The sequence below is a fragment of the Verruconis gallopava genome (assembly GCF_000836295.1).
Source record: "Verruconis gallopava strain CBS 43764 unplaced genomic scaffold supercont1.17, whole genome shotgun sequence".
NCBI lineage: Eukaryota > Fungi > Ascomycota > Dothideomycetes > Venturiales > Sympoventuriaceae > Verruconis > Verruconis gallopava.
Genome location: NW_015622153.1, coordinates 441,761 through 462,149, shown reverse-complemented (window position 1 = coordinate 462,149; position 20,389 = coordinate 441,761). Strand labels below are relative to the sequence as shown.

The 20,389-nt window shown below is 48.3% G+C and overlaps 7 protein-coding genes across 7 annotated transcripts; 5 read left to right on the top strand and 2 right to left on the bottom strand.

Annotated features, from left to right (window-relative positions):
* Window positions 1–187: 187 nt before the first annotated feature.
* PV09_05576 (uncharacterized protein) lies at window positions 188–2,500 on the top strand. The gene has a single exon (XM_016359098.1). The coding sequence runs from the start codon at window positions 247–249 to the stop codon at window positions 2,230–2,232; it is 1,986 nt and encodes a 661-aa protein (XP_016213237.1). The 5' UTR covers window positions 188–246; the 3' UTR covers window positions 2,233–2,500.
* PV09_05575 (uncharacterized protein) lies at window positions 2,445–5,500 on the bottom strand. Its single transcript, XM_016359097.1, has 2 exons — window positions 5,190–5,500; window positions 2,445–5,072 (listed from the first exon to the last, which is right to left on the bottom strand). The coding sequence occupies exons 1-2, from the start codon at window positions 5,384–5,386 to the stop codon at window positions 2,600–2,602; spliced, it is 2,670 nt and encodes an 889-aa protein (XP_016213236.1). The 5' UTR covers window positions 5,387–5,500; the 3' UTR covers window positions 2,445–2,599.
* Window positions 5,501–7,753: 2,253 nt separating this feature from the next.
* Window positions 7,754–9,132, top strand: PV09_05574 (uncharacterized protein). Its single transcript, XM_016359096.1, has 2 exons — window positions 7,754–8,289; window positions 8,347–9,132. Exons 1-2 carry the CDS (start codon window positions 7,964–7,966, stop codon window positions 8,987–8,989), a joined length of 969 nt encoding a protein of 322 aa, XP_016213235.1. The 5' UTR covers window positions 7,754–7,963; the 3' UTR covers window positions 8,990–9,132.
* A 162-nt stretch (window positions 9,133–9,294) lies between these two features.
* On the top strand, window positions 9,295–10,641 carry PV09_05573 (thiamine pyrophosphokinase). The gene is made up of 3 exons (XM_016359095.1): window positions 9,295–9,642; window positions 9,691–9,798; window positions 9,848–10,641. The coding sequence occupies exons 1-3, from the start codon at window positions 9,436–9,438 to the stop codon at window positions 10,352–10,354; spliced, it is 822 nt and encodes a 273-aa protein (XP_016213234.1). The 5' UTR covers window positions 9,295–9,435; the 3' UTR covers window positions 10,355–10,641.
* Window positions 10,642–11,000: 359 nt separating this feature from the next.
* Window positions 11,001–13,037, top strand: PV09_05572 (uncharacterized protein). Its single transcript, XM_016359094.1, has 3 exons — window positions 11,001–11,159; window positions 11,220–12,028; window positions 12,079–13,037. The coding sequence occupies exons 1-3, from the start codon at window positions 11,015–11,017 to the stop codon at window positions 12,586–12,588; spliced, it is 1,464 nt and encodes a 487-aa protein (XP_016213233.1). The 5' UTR covers window positions 11,001–11,014; the 3' UTR covers window positions 12,589–13,037.
* PV09_05571 (succinate dehydrogenase, flavoprotein subunit) lies at window positions 12,898–15,531 on the bottom strand. Its single transcript, XM_016359093.1, has 4 exons — window positions 15,180–15,531; window positions 13,911–15,089; window positions 13,143–13,860; window positions 12,898–13,090 (listed from the first exon to the last, which is right to left on the bottom strand). The coding sequence occupies exons 1-4, from the start codon at window positions 15,236–15,238 to the stop codon at window positions 13,061–13,063; spliced, it is 1,986 nt and encodes a 661-aa protein (XP_016213232.1). The 5' UTR covers window positions 15,239–15,531; the 3' UTR covers window positions 12,898–13,060.
* Window positions 15,532–15,673: 142 nt separating this feature from the next.
* PV09_05570 (uncharacterized protein) lies at window positions 15,674–20,181 on the top strand. The gene has a single exon (XM_016359092.1). It carries the CDS (start codon window positions 15,883–15,885, stop codon window positions 20,029–20,031), a length of 4,149 nt encoding a protein of 1,382 aa, XP_016213231.1. The 5' UTR covers window positions 15,674–15,882; the 3' UTR covers window positions 20,032–20,181.
* Window positions 20,182–20,389: the final 208 nt, after the last annotated feature.

Here is a 20,389-nt window from a genome sequence, read left to right as displayed (position 1 = left end):
GTAATATCATTCTTGAGATGGTTGACCGATAAACGTCATAGATTTAGTGCAGGCGGTTTAAGTCGTCGGCCTGTGAAGGTCGTGATGAGGTTGAACATAGAGCAGCCACTCACGTGGGCGGGACCCAAGTACGGAAGACAAGGATGTCATAGATGTCATCGATTGGCAGCGGGTGTCGCATGCGTCTTTGACATTCATCGGTGCATTGTTTCGCCCATTGTCCAAGCCCACAACAGCGCGTATACAATGCTCCATGGCTTGCGCTGCATCAGCAAACCCTCTCAATATGCCCTCAACACTTCTTCCAGTCAGGTAACCACAAGCCTCCTACTCCTGCATCGACGAAGCTTGCAGACAGAACGCTTTTCCGCCTTCACGCCGCCGGATCCTGCAAAACTTCCTAAACCTAAACCTCGCAAACCTTACAAGCGAAGGAAATGGCCGCGCCGTCTGGTGATCCTCACTCTTGTGGGCGGTGGCTTTTGGCTGGCAGATAAGCAATTTCAAGCCTCGGCTGTCACACGATCACTTCGCACCTTCTATACGGGCCTTTACATCGGCCTTGACTACAAGATAAACTTCAGACCGAATCCTCCTTTTGCAGATTCGGTCGAGGATGTGCATCGCCGGAGCGCGCAACGCATCTTTAATCTACTGCGTGAGAATGGTGGTCTTTACCTCAAGATCGGGCAGGCAATTGCCATGCAGAGCGCGATTTTACCGCCCGAGTTCCAAAGGATGTTTGCACGCATGTTTGACGATGCCCCCCAGAATGAGTGGGCTGATGTTGAGCGAGTTGTGAGGGAGGATTTTGGCGGAAGGAGTGTGGAGGAGGTATTTGGCGTGAGTTTTAGCGGTGACCCCACAAAGGGTATCATGGAACGGACTGCTAGAGCCTCTGCCAGTGTCGCGCAGGTACATTGGGCGCGACTGGAAGATGGTCGCGAAGTCGCAATCAAGATCCAGAAGCGCGAGATTGCCCAGCAGGTTGGCTGGGACCTATGGGCGTTCAAGATCGTGAGTAGGGTTTACAGCTATTGGTTTGATTTGCCTATCTACACGCTAGTGCCCTACATCAGTGAGCGCCTGATGTTAGAAACGGATTTCGAAAATGAGGCCAACAACTCGGAAGAGCTACGGCGATACGTGCGTGGCGAAAAGCGACTCAGGGATCGCGTGTACATACCTACTGTGTACCGCGAGCTCAGTTCTAAGCGCGTTTTGACGGCCGAATGGATCGAAGGTGTGAGATTGTGGGACAAGGAAGGTATTACTGCACCTTGGTATGGCGGATATGGAAAAGGTAGTCCAGGCGCTGGAGGTACACCTCTACATGATGAGCCATCCGGCAACACAATATCACGCATCCCCACCAACGATCCAAACCGTGAGTGGCTTAAACCGGACCGGAACTATTGGAAAGGCCCGCTCGGCAGAGGCGGCCTGGGTCTTAGCCTCAAGCAGGTCATGGAAATCATGGTCGATCTCTTCTCTGCGCAAATGTTCCTCTTTGGACTCGTCCACTGCGACCCCCATCCAGGCAACATATTCGTCCGACGCCTCCCCTCTGGCAAACCTGAGATCGTGCTCATTGATCATGGGCTCTATATTCGCATGTCTTCTGAATTCAAGCAGCAATATGCGCGATTCTGGAAAGCGCTCCTAGCTTTCGACAACGCCACAATCAAGGAGATCGTCAATTCGTGGGGTGTCAACAATCCTGATATTTTTGCCTCGGCGACGCTACTTCGACCGTACGAAGGCGGCGATGGTAGCACGACCGCGGAGCTGCGCAAGGACCTTGTGGGCAAGACGGACCGTGAACGCGCCTACGAGATGCAGATGAAGATGCGAGCGGGGATTAAGCAGATTCTCGGCGATGAGACGAAGTGGCCTCGCGAACTCATTTTCATCGGTCGCAACCTGCGCATCGTACAGGGCAACAACCAGTTTCTAGGCTCGCCCGTGAACCGTATCAAGATCACGGGTTTGTGGGCCAGCCGCGCTCTAGTCGACAATCCAGATATCAGTTTGGTAGACAGGATCGCGAACTTAGGACGCCATGTCATATTTAGAGCTGTACTGTGGGGCTCAGATGTGATGTGGTGGTGGTTTCGTCTGAGGCAGCTGCTTGGGTTGGGTCGGGGAATGGACGATGAGATCGAGGAGCGGATGAGACGCATCGCCAAGGACATGGGGGTGGAGTTGCAGCACGGTATTTTTGAAGGTTGAGCTGGAGTCGAATGCATGATGCAGTCTTGTTGACAACAGTTGGCATATTGTACTAATATTGCGTACATGGGCTCCCATTCGTAAGGAGCTGGTATTTTAAATTGGGCCATGCTAGTAGACTCACGACTCTGATGTTAGACTTCGATAGAGAGACGAAGCGGCAGATAGCATCGCCGCTTAATTTCTAGATCATCACTCAGAAACATGAGTGTGACAACGATGTGCATTTGAAATAGCGCCTATTCAAATATACGGCGCAAAAGTCTGCATTGGCAACATCCTACATGCCTTTTGTGCTAATTAGCTACGCAAAAAGTGTGCTGCAGACGGAGGTCTTGTCTCAGTTCCACAAGATACCAGGCCTAAACTATTCATCGATTTCTTCCGCCTCGGCTCGATCAACTCCGCTGTCCTCCATTTTTAAAGTTACGAGACTGGCCTCCATGCTCTTCGACTTCTTCGACGAAGATCCGGCAGAGCTCTTCTTCTTCCCGCTTTTTTTCCCTTTGCCTGCACCGTCAACTGTCAAGGGCGCCTCGCGAACCCAGCGGGAGATAGCCTCTGCACGCTCTGTTGAAATGGGATAGTCCTTGCCATCATCCTGGGCCCAGCGCTTATGGTTCCCACGTCCGTTGCTCACAGTAGATGAGCTTTTGACACTGGCGTTAGATGTCACCCCGGACTTGCGTGTGGCGTTGTGGTGCGTCTCGTTTGAGGATTGTGGGGAGCATTTTTGTGAAGCACTTTCGGCTAAATCTTCTTTCATCGTCGCTACCGGTTCCTCCTCACTTTGTGGTGGAGTTGGAGGAGGTAACCCTTTAGCGGCTGCCTCAGCCGCCTCATCGTCCTCAATTGCGCGCTGTTCTCTCGCCCTCACTGCACGCTGGAAGCTCTCCTCGTCAACCACACGATCGTCTGCTAGAGCCTCTAGAATGGCCTCATGTTTGCGCCTCTCCCGTCGATTTCTTTCCACTTCCTCTTTGCTCTTTCGACTCGCGTCCGTAGACACAATCGGTGTGTCTGGTTCACGCCCCAAATTCCAGCCTCTATCTCCGAGACCTTGGGTGCCATGTCCTGGGAGAGGCGCTGGTCGGCACAAGGCCTCCCATGATTGTGTGAGCCCAATCCAGTTTCCTGCTCGTCGCAGGACTTCGATCCAATCCGCACGCGCTGGGGAACGGGCAGCAAGGAAAATGGGGTATCCATCACAAATACGAGCCAGGCGCGCGGCATTGTGTGCGTGTCGTTTAAGTTCTGTGGGAGAGGTTTGCAAGAGTGCATGACATAGTAGAAGCGAATGTAGAGCGTCAGTGAGCAGTGGATGATAGGTTACGGACTCATTGGAGTCTGCTAGCGCCGCTGCGGCTGCCTCCGAAGACTTTAGCTGCGCGGATGTGGGGCCGGAACGTACTGCAAGCGCAGTGTTATGATCTGGATAGGGCGGTATAGAAGCAGGCACCTTTTCAGAGAACAATTGAGACGCCGGATAGATCTTAGGAGGAGGAGGCCACAAGTCGGTTGGAATTTCTGGGCTAATTTGTGTATTGCTTTTCGTAGGTATCAATGCGCTTGTCGAGTGGCTAAGCGGTGTCGAGTCGTCGGTTAGCACTTCGAAGTCCAACGTCATTTTCGACGTCGTGACCTTTGTGCTGTTGACGGTTTTGGTCCTCCTCTCCGGTTCTGGCTGTGTGGCAGAATTTATGCGACGAATGAACTCCTCAGCTATCTCAGGAGCGATGCCCGGGGTGTAGTCGAAGTGTTTGAGGAACTCTAGATAGTCCTTGAGGGCCTTGCGCGCATTCGACTTGACCATGCGTCTGTATTCGAGATGCCTTTTGTGTGCTATGCGCTCAGCAGCACTCTTTGGTACTTCTTCCAATGATGAAGCAGTCCCATCAGATGGCGCACTTACCGCATGGCCATTCTCCATCGCCTCCTTCCTCGCCTCCTGCTCGTCCCAATATGCATCTAGCGCATCGTGGACATGTTGGCAGGCGATGGCAAGATGGACATTGGCTCTATGAAATAGCATCTGGACTTCTAGACTGCTCGGCTGGTCCTCCTCAGGTATTTGCACCTCATTCCTCCAATCACGGATTCCTCGCTGTTTTGCTGCCTCGCTCGCGAGCACAAGCTGGTCTTTGCCGGCTCTGTGCTGTGATAATAGCCATCTGGCCATCGCTAACCCCTCTGTCAGATCACGCGCCGCTCCCGCGTAATCCTCTTTAAAAATCTTTGTGAGCGCCCTTGTCCTGTAGGCTGGACCATCATTTGGCCGCTCTGACAGAAGCGCATCCAGTGGCTCGAGTGGAGTGTATTCGGCCATCATCCGACTAGGTATCTTCTCGTGGAAAAAATGCACGTAGCGAGCATCGTAGTCCAGATGGTTCCTTTGCAACACATGCATGGCAAGATCCTCAAGCGTGGACGCTGACTGCATAGTTGCCACACTCGCGGCAATTTCGTCTAAGTGATATGCCTGTGAAAGCTTCTGCGTTGCTAGTTCGCGCATCCTATGTTTACGCTCTCTACTTAATTTTGCCCCCCCTCCTGTTCCACCGAAGCCTAGTCCTAACGCTGCTGCGCCCGCTCCGTTCAGCATACCATTACTAGCGTTCATGGAGGCATTGAGGGAAGCAGAGGTGACGCCCGAAGCAGCACGTACAGCGATGTTGGTTGCTTCGTCGACAGCCTTGCGGATCTTCACTAAATCATAAAACACGGCCGGGTCAATTGGATGAGGTCGCGGCGCAAGGTAGTTGCTGTGCGCGAGTGATTCGAGCACCTCGGGAGGTAGCTGGAGCCATGGTCCATGGAAGGAGGAGATATATTTCCAATGTCTGCACGGAGTCAGCACGCCTGATCGGCCTTGTTTGTTCCTCCTTTTTCCTTCCTCAATGTTCTTGTTGCATTATATTGTGAACTTTTGTCACTAGACCTCTAGGAGATCTACTCACTTGTTCCGACATATGATAAGCGCAGAAGTTGAAGGCTCTCCGTTCTTTTGCTTGCTTCCAAACCACGGGTTGGGCGCTGACGTCGTGGAGGGAACCGGCGAAGGTGTCAACGATGGTTGCGCAGGAATCGTGGGTGTAGTCTGCGCCGGGTCTACGGCGGTTGTGGTTGACGCTTGACTTTTCTTCTTTCGAGCCATGACGTACTGTCCAAAAAGCCTGTGGCCTCCAAATGTAACTTTGGAGGCGGCTTCAAAAGAAATGGCAGTGAGCCTGCAATTGAAGGCACTTTGCTGTGGGTGGGTTCGTGTTCGTGTATGCGCGGAGCATCAAAAGTTCTTGAGAACATTGACGATCCGCGGCGGTCATATCGGACATCGACCGTTCGCTTTCCACCATGCTCAAGCCTTGTTCATGTGCTGTCAATATTCTTGACTCTCTGATGCCAACCACCACTTCTGGGTTTCGTTCTCAAGAGGTTTGGCCATAGAGATGCGCTCTTGAAGTTTTCACAACGCCCTGTGTCCGCGGCGCTGGCTGTCACGATTGCAAGGAGGATAAGGATGATTGTTATGGTTATGCTACAACTTAGGCGCATCAACTTACAATGCGCAATAAACGAATTATTTTCCCGAAAGTAAAATCCACGTCGAAAGGGATATAAATATTGTATGTTTGATTCTTACTTGGTGCTTTCATGATTGTGCCTGCAAAACAAAAGCTTCGTCCCTGTACGTAGACTAGGCCGTACAACTTCTGCCCCTCTACAGTACAGCCACGACCATCTATTTTTACAGACGCAAAATTTTATGGTTAGTATCCATCATTAGACTTATCGTATGGGGAAAGAAGTCATGAAGGCTATCGCCTCCCTCTTCCTTTCCCTCCATAGCTTCGTGAAAGCCCAAGCAACGTTAGCGCAAGAGACTGAGCAAAGACGCTCGTTACCAACCTAAAAATGCTCCATATTCGTGGCCACATCCGGAAGACCTATAGATTGTACTAGCACGGATGCGGTGACATGCACAACTCTTCCTTTTGAAGAGTGCAAAGTACAAAGATGATAGATATAATGCTAACGTTCTATCCGAATAGACATATTTAGGGTGAACAAGAAAGTTTATGTCGTAGCTGGAGGTCATCGAACCCGAGTGGATGACTTGGCATGGGACTGACAAAGTGTGCGTGAGACGTAGTCAAGGTCTACAACTGCACTAGAAAGAATGAACATTCTCTGCTACGCAGGTGACGTCGCTCCTGATTCAACTATCGTCGAAAGACCCAAACCTGGACGGCATAGAGGTCAGCCTTAAAGTGCGAAGCGTAGCTCGTGTATCTCTTAATTGGCCAACTCTGAAATTTATAGAACCATTCATTTTCTAACGGTGAACAGATACTCGTGAGATCAAATACTTGACTACGTTCTTTTTTGGATTGAAAGAAAGAAGTCTCACTGTTTTTACTTTCTCTCAATCCAGAACAATCTACACAACATCGTCGTACTTGTATCGATGCGGCAAATTTACCTGGACTTATGAGGGACCATACCACTGACTGGGCCACCAAGTAAGCCAACAGCTAGATTTATGTCGAATTTTTTGCGAAGCCTTCATAGCAAATAGGAATAGGCAATTTTCCTCGCTTTCTTGATGGAAATGCGTCCGAAAAGATCCTTCCCATATTCATATACACTCGAAGCTCCTCTCTTCTTGCAATTTTAGCACAGCAGCTATAAGACGACGATGTTATTGGAGGTGCAGAGAAGTATAGGAAGTTGATAATGACATTGACTTCATGACATCAGCCCAAGGCTCACTATACCGAGCAATTTTCTTTCCTTCTCAATCTGAAAACTCAATTGCAGCGTCTTGCCCTGCCATTAATCTAGACATCATTGTCAGGGAGAATCAGAAATCTTTACTGCCGAGAAGTGGACAAGTCTTCGGCAGGATGTCTAACTTCTTTTCAGATGGAAAATATGTGTTGGAATACGCAAGTTGCTTCATAAATATGAATAGAAGGATTAGCTGCTTAAACAGAAGGTAAGAGCATGAAATTGTCGGAGTACATCTTGTCCAGGAACAGCAACTAATTGATGGCGATTTGAAATGCAACGAGACACTACGATTGGCATAGGTCGAATGCGTACAGAAAATACAAGACTTTCTATTCTGCTGAAGCAGCTACGTGTTTAAAGAATATGTGGCACCATCCGGCGAGAGTAATACATTTTCCTCAAGAGAGTAAACGCTGGTCAAATGGGAAAATCGCAAGAAATACCTCAATTAAAAGAAAAAAAAACATGAAGTTCGAGACGGACAATACAACAAATTATCGGATCTTCAGTCGAAACGAGAAGTCAATCAACCTACTTTTATCAAATTCGGGGAACGTTTCGGCTTGGTTTCAGTGTGTCAATATCCTTTGGGGGGCCTTAAGCTCGTATTTTCGAAAATAACAGCTGATGCTAACCCACAAATAGTCTAAGGCTTGCATAGCGCTACTGCTATTCTAACTAGCCGTTGGCTCTCACTTCCTCCGGGTAAGCCCGCTGCATTATTAAATCAAACGACCTAACCGAAGCGCAGGCCTCACGTCTATCAAAGTGGAAACAATCTCCTGGCCACCAACGCCACAAGAACGGGGCATAGAGGTGACTGTCGATCGTCCTCGCACATTTTAACCTGTCAATACTCACGCCGCCATCTCTTGTCAGCCTTTTGCGATATTTGGACGTGTACGGAGTATCCGTACAGTCGTTTGCATTTTGCGCCATCATGGCGGCAGCGGCGACAACTACGTCAACTCCAACACCAACGACATTTATTGCTTTGAGCACGATTTTCACCCCCCCTTTGAGTTGTAGCTCATCTTGGACATATGAACCTTCGGATTTTAATGGGAACCCGTCAGGTCTCTTCATTCAAAACGCAGTGGGAGGTAACGCCTTCAATACCGCGTGCTGGCCGCCTTACTTTACACAAAATGGACGTGATCAAGTAGTCGGCACAGTGCAAGTGTATAGCCCTGGAGCGTGCCCGGTTGGGTACACTTCAAACATTATCGCACCTGGTGACACGACAACAGTAACTTGCTGTCAATCGTAAGTACGAATATGAGACGTTCATCCACCCAGTCTTACCTTATTCTTTATGTATAGTGGATTTACCTATCATTTCTCCTCGGCCACCAGCGATGAACGCGCAGCCGGCGCGCTTGCAGGTTGCATATCAACTTTCAGTTCCGATGAGACTACAACAGTTTTGGCGCGGCCACTGGGTACTCTCACGCCAAACACTCTTATTGTCACTTCTACGCTCGACGGTGCCTCGCTTGGGCAAGTGACTATGTGGGGACAACCGATCACAATTGCATATCAGCAAAAAGACCTCTCGTTATTTTCCACGTCTTCAAGCAGCGCATCGGCTACAGGATCAGTGACACTAAGCAACTTAGCCTCAGCTTCTACTTCGAATCCAGTTTCGAGCTCTTCGCAGACACAACCAGGCAATACAAGTTCCGGCCTATCCACAGGAGCGAAGGCAGGAATTGGCGTGGGTGTGGCAGTTGCAGTGTTGGCAATATTGGGAATGGCGTTTTTCCTTTTTTCCAGACAGAAGAGACAGCAAAGCCCACATCATGAACCATATTCGGCCGCATATGTGGCCGAACCTCAATACCCCCCGCAAGAAATGGACGCTACGAGTGCGCGAGTGGAGATGTCCCACGTAGCAAATCCTATCTCCAAAGTTGATCCCAGAAGGGTACATGAGATCGAAGGCTCAACAGACCATTACACATAAGAGGGCCCTTTAATTTTGCGCTCGAACATTTTTCGCATTTGGTCCCAAACCCGCGATGCTGAGGCTTGGGTTAAAGATTATGTAGCGTTTTGACACTCAACGTTCACTTTGTATAAAAATATTAATTCTATTTTATAGCTGTCACCTTCTTGTTGGCGAGGTTCTGCTATCAAGTCGCAATGCGTGATCAGCGAAATAAACCCGTCATGTAGATTGGTCATGTGCGAAGAAAGAAGCTAAGCTCGCTTTTTTTGCGAAGCTAAGCTTCGTCGTTGACTTGCGTCCGGAACATTAGCGGCTTATGTCATGAACTCGGGACTCTTAAGTTATGAATTTTCAGCGTTGATAAGTTACATTATATGTCCACAATTCAACAAATGCTCTGAGAATCATTATCGCCAAATTTATTTCGAGTTGCAATACCTCGTGGTCATTTGCTTGTGGCCATGGACTTCGATCCTAGTAAATTTCTGAGCCAAAACGGTGGCAAACACGCCCAAACGTCAAGATTGATCATTCTAAACCAGCCTATTCAAAGTTTTGAGCGACTTGCGCGAATTTGGGAGAACACCTCATACCATATCTGCGCTGATGGTGGGGCAAATTTTCTGCTTGATTTGGTTTCGAGGCGAGCGAATGCGAAGCAAGATTATGTACTCAGAACTCATGCTTTCGTGTGGTCTTATTTCTAATTGGATCAGCTCCCAGAACTCATACATGGTGACTTGGATTCTATTTCCGACAAAGTAAGAAAGCACTATGAAGATTGCGGGGTGAAAGTGTCACAAGACAGCAGCCAGTATCGCACTGTACGTAATCCATTCAAGAGAGCCTCTCAGTCGCTAATTCTCCTTCGAGGACTTCGCTAAGGCTGTTCTGGTGTTGACGAAAGGCTACAAAGATACAGATTGTCCTGATCTTGATGAGCTCGGTCCTTCTTTAGAGCAGGGTGTGGCACAAGATGTCATCGTCATGTCCACAATGTCAGGACGTCTCGACCAAGCCTTAGGGCTTCTTCACGAAATGCTTCGCGAATGTATAAGGCATGGGAAAGGTTCGTCACATCCAGTGTGCATTTATTTTGTTAGCGAGCAATCAGTTTCATTTGTGTTGCCGGTGGGAAAGAACACAATTCGAGGCCTTGACCCACGAAAAGGCTTGTTTAAAAAATATGCAGGCATCCTCCCAATATACGGACCAGCAAGATTGACTCTCAAAGGATTTGAATGGGATGTGCATGACTGGGAGACTGTCATGGGAGGAAATGTGAGCACAAGCAATCATATCCTTGGGGACGAAGTTGAAGTTGAGGTTTTTGACCAGCCGGTGCTCTTCACAGTTGAACTGGCCCGCTTTGTGCCTTGATGACGATTTCTCTTGCCCTTTGAATGATTCACCAGCAAATACCGATGCACATGCTAAGCCTTCCTGCTGGTCTTTGTTGTCAAGCTAAAGCATTTGGCCGGTTAGCCTGCTGGTTCAATGATTTCTAGCATGGAAAGCAAAATATATGTAAATATATTACAGTAATTGTACTGGAAGATAAAATAAAAACACAGGCGGGAGCACAAAATTGGCGGCAAAATAATTTTTAGCTTAGCACGACGAAGACGATCAAAATGAAGCATAAATATCGTATGCGAATCAATAGCATTTTCATGTAAGGATTGATCTGAATGTGTATTTGATTTTTCACAAAGTGTGTCCATATGCATTCAGGCATCAGTCTGATTTCTGATCTTCTACAATGTTGGGGTTTACGAGGCTCATCAGACACGATATTTGGTTAATTGCAGTACGGAAATTCCTTAGAACTTCTTTATGATGCAAGAGTATCCTTTAGCAACACTGTCAGATCGCGACTGTTGACAGCGTCTCTCGCACTCATTCTCTGGTTTTACGGCTCTCTTTTTTCAAGGCAGTTTTACACGACTCCTTCGGCTCGACCTTCCGTTCTTAGCATACCTAAAATCAGAATTCTCAAAAGTATGTTTTGTAGAAAGCTCTCATTCTCCACAAATATAAATGCAGCCAAGCACGATGGAAGTAGACGATGACTTTGCGACCAAATCTGCAGCCTTTTTAAGCTGGCTACAGGCGTCGGGTGCAACTTTAAGTGAGAAAATTGAGCTCGCCGATCTGAGGCACCAGAATTCTGGCCGCGGTGTAGGTATATCTTACTTTAAAGTATGTCTGGGGAGGAAATCTGATCCTAACATCTCAAAAATAGTTGCCAAAACCGATATAGAATCCGATGAAGAGCTTTTCTCTATCCCCCGCGTTTTGCTTCTAAATACTAAGAATTCCGATCTTGCAACACAGCACCCGGACATCCTGAAGACTGTGGAAGGTCAGCCCTGGCTGGAACTGATCTTTACACTATTATACGAGAATGGAAAAAGCGATTCGAAATGGAGACCGTACTTGAATATTCTGCCTGCACAAGATCAGTTCGACACGCTCATGTACTGGGATGAGTCCGAGCTGAAGGAGCTGGAAGCTAGTGCTGTAGTATACAAAATTGGAAAAGACTCCGCGGACAAAACGTTTAGGGAATACATCTGGCCAAAAGTGCAGGCTCAGCCGTCCTTGTTTGGCTTTTATGATAATGTCCACGAGGAGGAGGTATTGCAAGCTGCCCACCGAATGGGTACTCTGATCATGGCCTACGCTTTCGACATTGAGTCTGAACGTGAGCGAGAGATTGACGAGGAAGGCTATGTCTCCGAGGAAGAGGAAGAAGACATGCCTAAGGCAATGGTTCCATTAGCGGACATGCTGAATGCAGATGCTGATAGGAACAATGCTCGTTTATTTTATGAATCGGATGCCCTTGTTATGAAAGCAATCAAGCCAATCGCGTCCGGAGAAGAAATATTCAATGACTACGGTCCTCTACCACGATCGGATCTGCTCAGGCGTTATGGGTACATTACGGATAACTACGCGCAATACGACGTAACTGAGATACCTTCTATCATGATTGTGGATGTATCAAAGGATCAGCTGAAGCTAGACGACGCTGAGGTGGAACAGAGGGTAAGTGAGAGTACAAGGACCACAGCTTTATTCTGACGGAAGCGGACTAGACATCACTCCTAGAGCTTTTCGACGAGGCCACGGAGGAAGGCTATGACATAATGAGGCCGGGTATCGAAGATGACACTCTCGGCATCTTCCCACCTTCTCTGAAGCTCTTAATTGCTTTACTAGTTCTTCCAAGGTCATCTCTACCTCCAACTGTGAAGCCATCGAAGATCGAAAAGTTGGTTGCGCGCAATGAATTTCCCCGGTCGTGGTACCAAGTCCTTCTCCATGTCCTCGAAGCCCGTCTCAACCAGTTCCCCTCTAGCCTCGAGGAAGACCGTCAGCACTTGGACGTTTACAAGCAGAGGCTGCAGGGCGGAAAGTGGCTGACCAATCAGAAAGAGACCAGAAGGCGTTTTATGGCGCTTAATGTTAGAGTAGGAGAGCAGGAAATATTGCAGCACGCGATCTCAGTGATAAAGCAAAGATTGAAGCAGGAGGAAGCAGGAGAGAAGCGAAAGGCTGACGGCCCGACAAGCGGATCATCGACGCCTAAGAAAACCAGAAGATGATTTTGGGTGCCTCGACGTATTTTTCCTTCTCAGGTTGTCAAGCTAAACACAAGTATATGAGCTTGAAACCTAGGCAGCTCGAGGTCGCGGCTCAATCTGCTCGAAGTCGGCTATACGCGCAAGCCACATGTTCACGCGCTCCCACAATTTGATCTAAGCAACTCAAAAAAAAATTGTTTTGAGTTTCTATCAACCCAGACGTTAGATCCTTCACTAGTTTCTGTTCGCCTCAGTCATGTGCATTTCTAGTAGAAGCTTTCAAGCTATTCATAATACTGAATGGGCGTAGAAGTGAGTAGATTTTTAACTGTCAGAAAGAGATGATTGCTCAGGCAAGTGTACTGAATGTCGAACATCGTTAGTGGGCTAGTAGTTCAGAGGTTGGGGAATGCTTGACAAAACTCTGTACATGATTCGCATATATTTGATATGTACAATTCGAATTTAACCATCGATCTCTATTCCACGTGTGTTAGTAGGAGCGTTTGGCCAACTTGACACTCTGTAAGGTTGTAAGCACTCTGTGATATGAGGAACATTGGTAATAGACTTACCGGGCAATCCTCTTCGTCCAAAGTGTTGAAGATAACGGCCCTGTATCCAACCTTGACCTCTTCGCCTTCTTGTGTCTGCCATGTCAAACTGTGTTTACACCATTCCTCATCGAGGCGGTCCGGAAAGTCTTCTCTAGCATGGCTACCTCGGCTCTCCTTTCTCTCAACCGCGGACTTGACGGTTTGCGCTGCATTCGTCAAAAGGTTTCGTGTCTCAAGCGTTTCGATCAAATCTGAATTCCAGATCATGCTCTTGTCCGTCACCTTCAACTTGTGTCTAAAGTCCTGTTCCACAGCGGCCAGACGCTGTCGCCCGAGATCAAGAGATTCATGTGTGCGGAACACAGCAACGTCGTTTTGCATGATCCTCTGCATATTCCCACGGATCTCAGCGGCCGATTTGGACCCATTAGACAATCGGATTCGATCCAAATCTTGGAATGATGAAAAGCCAATGTCATCGGTCACTGGCGTGAGAAGCGGTTGTCCTGCTTCGTTATGTTCGGCAATATCGATAGCTGCTGCGCGTCCGAAGACCACAATATCCAGTAATGAATTGGCTCCCAAGCGATTAGCACCATGTACACTTACGCAAGCGGCCTCTCCAGCAGCGTAGAGTCCAGGTACAGGTTTTTCTGAACCCGTAGATGGATGAACTTGAAGAACGTGACCTTTGTAGTCCGTTGGTATGCCGCCCATACAATAATGAACCGTAGGCCTGTGATGACATAATTAGCTCAATTGAAACTTAAGCTGAAATGGACTTACAATACTGGAATCGGCTGCTTCGTGATGTCGATTCCCGCAAAGATGCTTGCTGTTTCTGCAATGCCAGGCAGCCGGTCCATGATAATTTCCTTTGGCAGATGAGACAGTTGAAGATACACGTGGTCTTTGTCAGGTCCCACACCTCTGCCCTCTCTTATTTCCATAGTCATACTTCTTGCAACCACGTCTCGGCTTGCGAGATCTTTGGCAGTAGGGGCGTACCGCTCCATAAACCGCTCTCCTTCGCTGTTTAGGAGGTAGCCCCCTTCTCCTCGTGCCCCCTCCGTGATCAGGACACCTGCACCATAAATTCCTGAGGGGTGGAACTGCACAAACTCCATATCTTGTAGAGGAAGCCCTGCTCTTGCTGCCATAGCGTTACCGTCACCGGTGCTTGTATGCGCGCTTGTGGCGGAGAAATATGCCCTACCATATCCACCTGTGGCCAAGATCGTATTGCGAGCAAAGAGCCGATGCAGGGTGCCGTCTTCCATATTCATGGCAGTCACGCCAACACACTTGCCGTCCTGCATCATAAGATCCAGTGCAAACCACTCAATAAAGAATTTACAGTCGTGTTTAAGACTCTGCCCATACAAAGTGTGTAGCAATGCATGTCCCGTTCTGTCTGATGCGCAGGCAGTTCTATGACCTTGGCCACCCTTTCCATAATTCTGACTCTGTCCACCAATGGGTCGCTGATAAATCTTTCCCTCGGAGGTACGTGAAAATGGCATGCCCCAGTTCTCGAGCTCAGCGACAGCAGCAATGGCCTCTCGTGTCATGTACATAATGGCGTCCTGATCGCCGAGCCAATCTGATCCTTTCACTGTATCATAGTGATGCCACCTCCAATCGTCGTGGTGCATATTCCCAAGAGCAGCATTAATTCCACCTTGCGCTGCCACTGTGTGCGACCTAGTTGGAAACAGCTTGCTAATGCATGCGGTGTTGAATCCAGCTTCGGTCAACCCGACAGCGGCACGGAGGCCAGCGCCACCAGCACCGACGACGAGCGCATCATAGTGGTGATCCACAATGGGCATTCCGCCGATCGATGGCAACGACGATGTCGTGGCATTGCGTCGCTGGTCACGAGAGGTCAAATAACCTCGTCTCTGATAACGAATTGGAGGTATACCAAAACGTCGTCCAGACGACTGTCGACATGGTAGTAATCTGCTGACTGTTATTGGTGTGATTTGCACGACGCATATAACCGAACAGTGGCCTTGTGAAACCGAAGCGTACGAAGATAAGTTGACTTACATCCTGTGGTTCGAGGAGGCATACATTCCTCGAAACAGATTCCGTGCTGGCACTGACATGATGTCGACTACGTTACGAGATTTTCAAATGCCAGTTGAATTTGTGAGCATAACTCACACCGTCCAGCTCGCCTGACTAGTGAACATAGGCTATGTCCCACGTCTTGCGGGGGATGGTTGAACGCTTTTACCGAATCGAGCATTTTGGTGCCGGTAATTATGGGCTTCCTTCGGCAATGCGAATGAATGGCAACGGGCTTCCGCAAAGACAGCGCTTTCACCAAACAGATTGGCCACCGAGGAAGCGGAGGTCATCAAGCTGAATGACACCACGACTTTAGCTCTTCGCCTCGTCCAAACGTCGTCCGAGGACTCGCACGCTGGACGAGGCACGCGGCCCCAACATGTGTGGACTTGGTCTGTGCATGCTCCTTCTTGGACTAGCGCGATAGCTTACATTTCACTGCTTGTGATCCAACCCTCTTGCCACTCAAGTTCGATAACATGCTGTCCGTCAGGACCGCGCAAGACGTACGGTGTCCTGTTCTGCAAGCTAAGCTATTGAAAGTCCCCGAGGTGCAACAGTGATGATTGCTTGTACCTGCATCCATACTAGCATCGCATTTTCGCCAGTTCAGGAGCATTCAGTCTCTTCTCGCATCACAGCCTCGTTGAAGACGAAATGATATCTGGCTGGAGCTAAAATGGGCCAGGAAGCATCTCGATACGATGAAACGGAGATCAATGATTCTACTCGTCTAGCTCATGTGACGCGCCGTGATCACCGCCATAGTCACGAGAATCATGGACCATCGGAACATGCAGGTGTGGGTCGTCGCGGATCTAGTGAACTCTCATACACAAAATCTCATCCTCTAAGCTACCAAATTGATTCCTCTGGTGAGAGTCGAGAGGAGAACAGAAGCTCAAACAAGAATAGAAAGAGACATAAAAAGTCTAAGAAGCGTAGACGTCAGGAGGTCGAGCACGAGGAATCGCAATTATCAGAAAGACCATGGACGTCTTCGCCAGGTCTCTCAGGTGTCGTAACGACAGAGATTGATGCTCGTAAAAAGCATAAGCGACGAAGGGTTCTAATTGAGGACGCGCCGTCTGCGCCAGAATTACATGCCAGTCATCGGAAGAAACCAAAGAATGGGCGTCACGATAAGCTCCCAGAGAATCAATCATCACCGTCGCAAAAACGAGGCCACTTGGAACTCGAGACTCCAGTTCTCAATGACTCCGCAAACTCTCTTAGCAAACCGGTTGGCGCTTATGAGACTAGAGAAGAGCAACATGGCGCCTTTGCGGTTGATGGAGGAATTGAACATTTGTCGAAGAGACAAAGGAAAAAATTGAAGAAATCGCAACGTCGTCACGAAGCCGTAATGCTCTCCGCCAGCGAAGCAGACCAATATGGGAGCCAACCAGGAGAGTCTACGGAACCCGTTATAAATAGAAGTCTCGAAACTGTCAGTCCGAACTCGACATCCGCTACTTGGTGGCAGTCGGTCTCGAAAAATAGTCAGTCCCCTCAAGGCAATGCTCATGAACATGATTTGCGCCAGAATGCAAGCAAAATTACTGCCGAAAATGCTCAGGTATTTCGAGACTCAAAAACGATTGTGCCCACTGACGTAGCTACACGGTCCTTTCGGACTGATTATGCTGCTGGAGAACTGCCAGAGCCGGCTGTACAATCAAATTCGGATGACCTGGAGAAGCACATTTTCAAGATAAAGAAAAAGAAGAAAAAGAAAAAGAAGAAGCCAAAAAATAAGACTGCTGATGATATTGGGACTTTAACGGCAGAGGCACATTGGTTCGAAAGCCTTCATGAAAGCGAGCAGTTCGAGGCCACAGAATCCATACACCCGAGGGCCCAAAAGAAGAGTAAACGCCGTTCGGGACAAGCTCTGTGTTCCTCAAATGCATCACCAATAGGCACATGTGACAAGAACGTGGCGGACAAAAGTTCTGGGCATAATCTCGAACAACCTGCTTTCATTGCCAATAAATACCCCTCAAAGTCATCATCCGCACAAGATGATGAGCAAACGGTTATCGAACCTGTTGGAATAGAGAAGCAACTCGCATTTCCAAAGTGTCCTGAGAACATTAACCATGCAGGAGTTGGCTCAAAGTTGAATGTAGAGCTATCTTCTTCAGTCAAGTCCATCGCTGACAGTGAAGATCTCAGCCAAATTATAGAGCCATCTACTCGAGCAGCGTCAATGGAGCTGGGAGAGCCTCTCGACAATGGACAATTGCTAGCCCACGGTGGCATCAACCAGGCCTCTCGCAGGTCTTTTGGGGAAACGACTGCAAAAGACATAGCGCTCCTTGAGCCGGTTGATGTTCTCGATGCCCGAGAAAATACTTTGGCATCCGATTGTCCACCATCTGAGAAGAGTATAATTCAAGTGCAGAGTCCAGTAGCAAACCAAGAACGACGTTTAGGCTGGTCAGTGGATGAGTATGATACAATCCTAAGTGCCGCAATTGGTTATCTCAGCTCGAAACCATCGAATTGGCGAAAAGAACTCACATTTGACAGCATTCGCAGCACAATAGATGAGAACCCAACATTGTCTCAATGGTTTACTGAAATGGAGAAAGCTGGTATCGACTTTGATAGAGCAGAGCTTACACAAGTATTAAAGTCTGCTGCGCCAAGCGCTGATTTCGGCATTGTAGAGCTCTCTACATATCATGCTTCAACAGGAAATGATGCCAGCAACGAATCATCAGCTCAGACAGATCTAAGATCACGAGATCTTGCCCTAGATTACCTATCCGAGCAACTATTGCGACATCCCACGCGAGGTCTTCTTCCTTGTTTTCAGGCTTTTCAAGTCAAACAAGTCTGTGAAGAATTTGGTATCCTCGGAGCACTTGAATCTGGAACGAGAGTGCCAGAAGATCCAATAGATACCGTTGTGCAAAACCTCTCGCGAAAGGAGAACACTAACGATCATCGTAAATCCTTTTTGACGGAGCTTAGTACTGGTGGAGCGGCTCAGAGTAGTGATCAGAGCAAGATTTTACGTTCTCCAAGCAAAATCTCCGCGAGTGAAACAGCAATGGGAGGAGATACGCCGAAGCTGGCACCTCGAAGGTCACAACGTTTGACTGCCTTAACCAAATTGCAGGTGAACAGCACCAAAATGTCGACTCTAAACGGAGCTCAAGAGTCTGTCTTCAGTGACACTGGGTCACTAAACATTCCAAAACAACCGACAGAAGATTGTCAAGTCGAACACCTTGCAGGCGACATCGGTTTTTCGTCAAACGAAAGAGAAAGTTTCGGACACGAAATAGCTAGGTGGTCAACTGAAGAACCTAACAAGCCGGAATCAGTTGAAGACCAGGATGACCAGGATGGCCAATTTAATGAACCTAATATGCTCGGCATCAAAGCTGTGGAAGAAATGAGCTCTGGTGAAACATTCTCGTTGAGCAAAAATGGCATGGTAGTGATTAGAGTTTCTGTTTCGGACTCTCCAGCGGAACGCGATTATCAACGATTTGCCAAAGCCCTCGTTCTGAGGGGTATACGTACTGGACTACGGCGCCTTGAAAATGCAGAAACGGCTCCAGTCGCTGTTCAAGATGCTCCAGAAATTGATCCGTCTCTTGTCGAGGAGAACACGGTACCGGCCGAAACTCAGTGTGATCAGAATGACCAACAAACCGTACGCCCGCAAAAACCACAAAGCAAAAAATGTTCTCGATGTGGTGAAATAGCTCGAAGGTGGTATTTCAACAAGAGTGCTAACATGTGGATCTGTCCTCGCTGCTACAATAAAGATCTGAGGGAGAGCAAAAAACCGAAGCCTATCGATCTGCGCTCAGCATTAGGTGGCGAATATGCACTTCCAGAGGATTCAATTTTGCTGTACGAGTTGCACGGCAAACAAGGGCGCTCTTTTGAATGGATTCAGTCTTACCTTGCAAAAAGAGGTCGACTAGAAACCGTTCATGTCTTAAGCAAACGATATCAACGATTGAAACGATTCATCAACAAGTTTTTGCCGCCTCCAGAAGGAGGAAAAATTAAGGACAAAGAAAGGCCACCAAAACCTGATAATGGAAAGTGCGAAATGTGCACTAATATTACCTCAAAGTGGTATTTCCAAGAGAAACCGGATGATGATAAGCACTGGATCTGTAATCGTTGTTATAATAAGGAATCTAGAGAGAACAAGCGACCACCCAGCTTGGCTCCACCTACTCCTCTCCCTGAAAAACCTAGCGACAAAAACTGTCAGCGTTGCAGCAAACAACCCTACAAGTGGTACTTTGATCATGCTGCACATGAATGGATTTGCAAAGCTTGCTACGGCCGTCTCTGGCGGGAGAAGCGGAAAGAGTCCCCAATCGTAAAACCAAACTCGAGGAACACCGAGAAGCCGGTAGATGGAAAGTGCCAAAAATGTAACCAGGAACCAAAAAGAGATAAATGGTATTTCATCAAGGATGAACTGCAATGGATATGTAGCCCATGCTATGAAAGAGAAAGGTATAAGCAAAGAATCTCTGCTTCCGCCGAGGATGCGGTTGAATCACTTGGAGAACTGAACGGACAGCCCCAACAAGTCACAACTGGGAATAATAACACATGTGCGCCTGTCTGTGCTACCGAGGATTCGATGAAATCTGCAGCGGAGGACGGCACGAGGGAAATGCCAGACACCGTTGTCGTTGAATCGGATGAAGCTGTATCAGAGGACGAGAATCAAGATTGGGATCTACCAGAGAATGATTTTGTTTCTCTTAATACTGAGGAACGAAGAACGACGTTCATGGCCAGAGATACAAGCTTTTTTCGAAGAGCGGGGGATACTTGAGTCTGTCGGAACGTGGAAGACCCGGCATCAAGAACTCCAGAAACTGATGGAGACATTGTAATATGTACCTTGCATAATGACAAACCATACCGTATCTGCCCCTGTTAGCAGAACAAGCGGCGGTGGTCTGAAAATTACTTTCCTTTATCGATCGATCGTACCAGCCTCGTCTTTGGGATACAACTCTCGTATAGCGGGCAGACCACTGGCTCGGTTGAATCGCACGATGCATACACAAAACAACTCGTACCTTCGCTAGCGGGACAACCGGCAGACGCATCCTCTCCCGCGCTTGATCGTGGCTCGCCAGAGCACACCATGTAGTGTGAGTCGGTCGTAGCTGGGCAAGGCGCCGCTC

What these genes read in the sequence shown, in the direction of transcription:
- PV09_05576 (XM_016359098.1), top strand. Translation starts at nt 247, where the DNA reads ATGCTCCATGGCTTGCGCTGCATCAGCAAACCCTCTCAATATGCCCTC.
- PV09_05575 (XM_016359097.1), bottom strand. Translation starts at nt 5,386, where the DNA reads ATGGCTCGAAAGAAGAAAAGTCAAGCGTCAACCACAACCGCCGTAGAC. An exon ending in CTTATCATATGTCGGAACAA is followed by an intron (nt 5,073 to 5,189) that starts GTGAGTAGATCT and finishes GACTCCGTGCAG; the next exon opens with ACATTGGAAATATATCTCCT.
- PV09_05574 (XM_016359096.1), top strand. Translation starts at nt 7,964, where the DNA reads ATGGCGGCAGCGGCGACAACTACGTCAACTCCAACACCAACGACATTT. An exon ending in ACAGTAACTTGCTGTCAATC is followed by an intron (nt 8,290 to 8,346) that starts GTAAGTACGAAT and finishes CTTTATGTATAG; the next exon opens with TGGATTTACCTATCATTTCT.
- PV09_05573 (XM_016359095.1), top strand. Translation starts at nt 9,436, where the DNA reads ATGGACTTCGATCCTAGTAAATTTCTGAGCCAAAACGGTGGCAAACAC. An exon ending in CGAATGCGAAGCAAGATTAT is followed by an intron (nt 9,643 to 9,690) that starts GTACTCAGAACT and finishes TAATTGGATCAG; the next exon opens with CTCCCAGAACTCATACATGG. An exon ending in ACAGCAGCCAGTATCGCACT is followed by an intron (nt 9,799 to 9,847) that starts GTACGTAATCCA and finishes TTCTCCTTCGAG; the next exon opens with GACTTCGCTAAGGCTGTTCT.
- PV09_05572 (XM_016359094.1), top strand. Translation starts at nt 11,015, where the DNA reads ATGCAGCCAAGCACGATGGAAGTAGACGATGACTTTGCGACCAAATCT. An exon ending in GAATTCTGGCCGCGGTGTAG is followed by an intron (nt 11,160 to 11,219) that starts GTATATCTTACT and finishes TCTCAAAAATAG; the next exon opens with TTGCCAAAACCGATATAGAA. An exon ending in ACGCTGAGGTGGAACAGAGG is followed by an intron (nt 12,029 to 12,078) that starts GTAAGTGAGAGT and finishes GAAGCGGACTAG; the next exon opens with ACATCACTCCTAGAGCTTTT.
- PV09_05571 (XM_016359093.1), bottom strand. Translation starts at nt 15,238, where the DNA reads ATGTCAGTGCCAGCACGGAATCTGTTTCGAGGAATGTATGCCTCCTCG. An exon ending in GCCTCCTCGAACCACAGGAT is followed by an intron (nt 15,090 to 15,179) that starts GTAAGTCAACTT and finishes AACAGTCAGCAG; the next exon opens with ATTACTACCATGTCGACAGT. An exon ending in AAGCAGCCGATTCCAGTATT is followed by an intron (nt 13,861 to 13,910) that starts GTAAGTCCATTT and finishes ATGTCATCACAG; the next exon opens with GCCTACGGTTCATTATTGTA.
- PV09_05570 (XM_016359092.1), top strand. Translation starts at nt 15,883, where the DNA reads ATGGGCCAGGAAGCATCTCGATACGATGAAACGGAGATCAATGATTCT.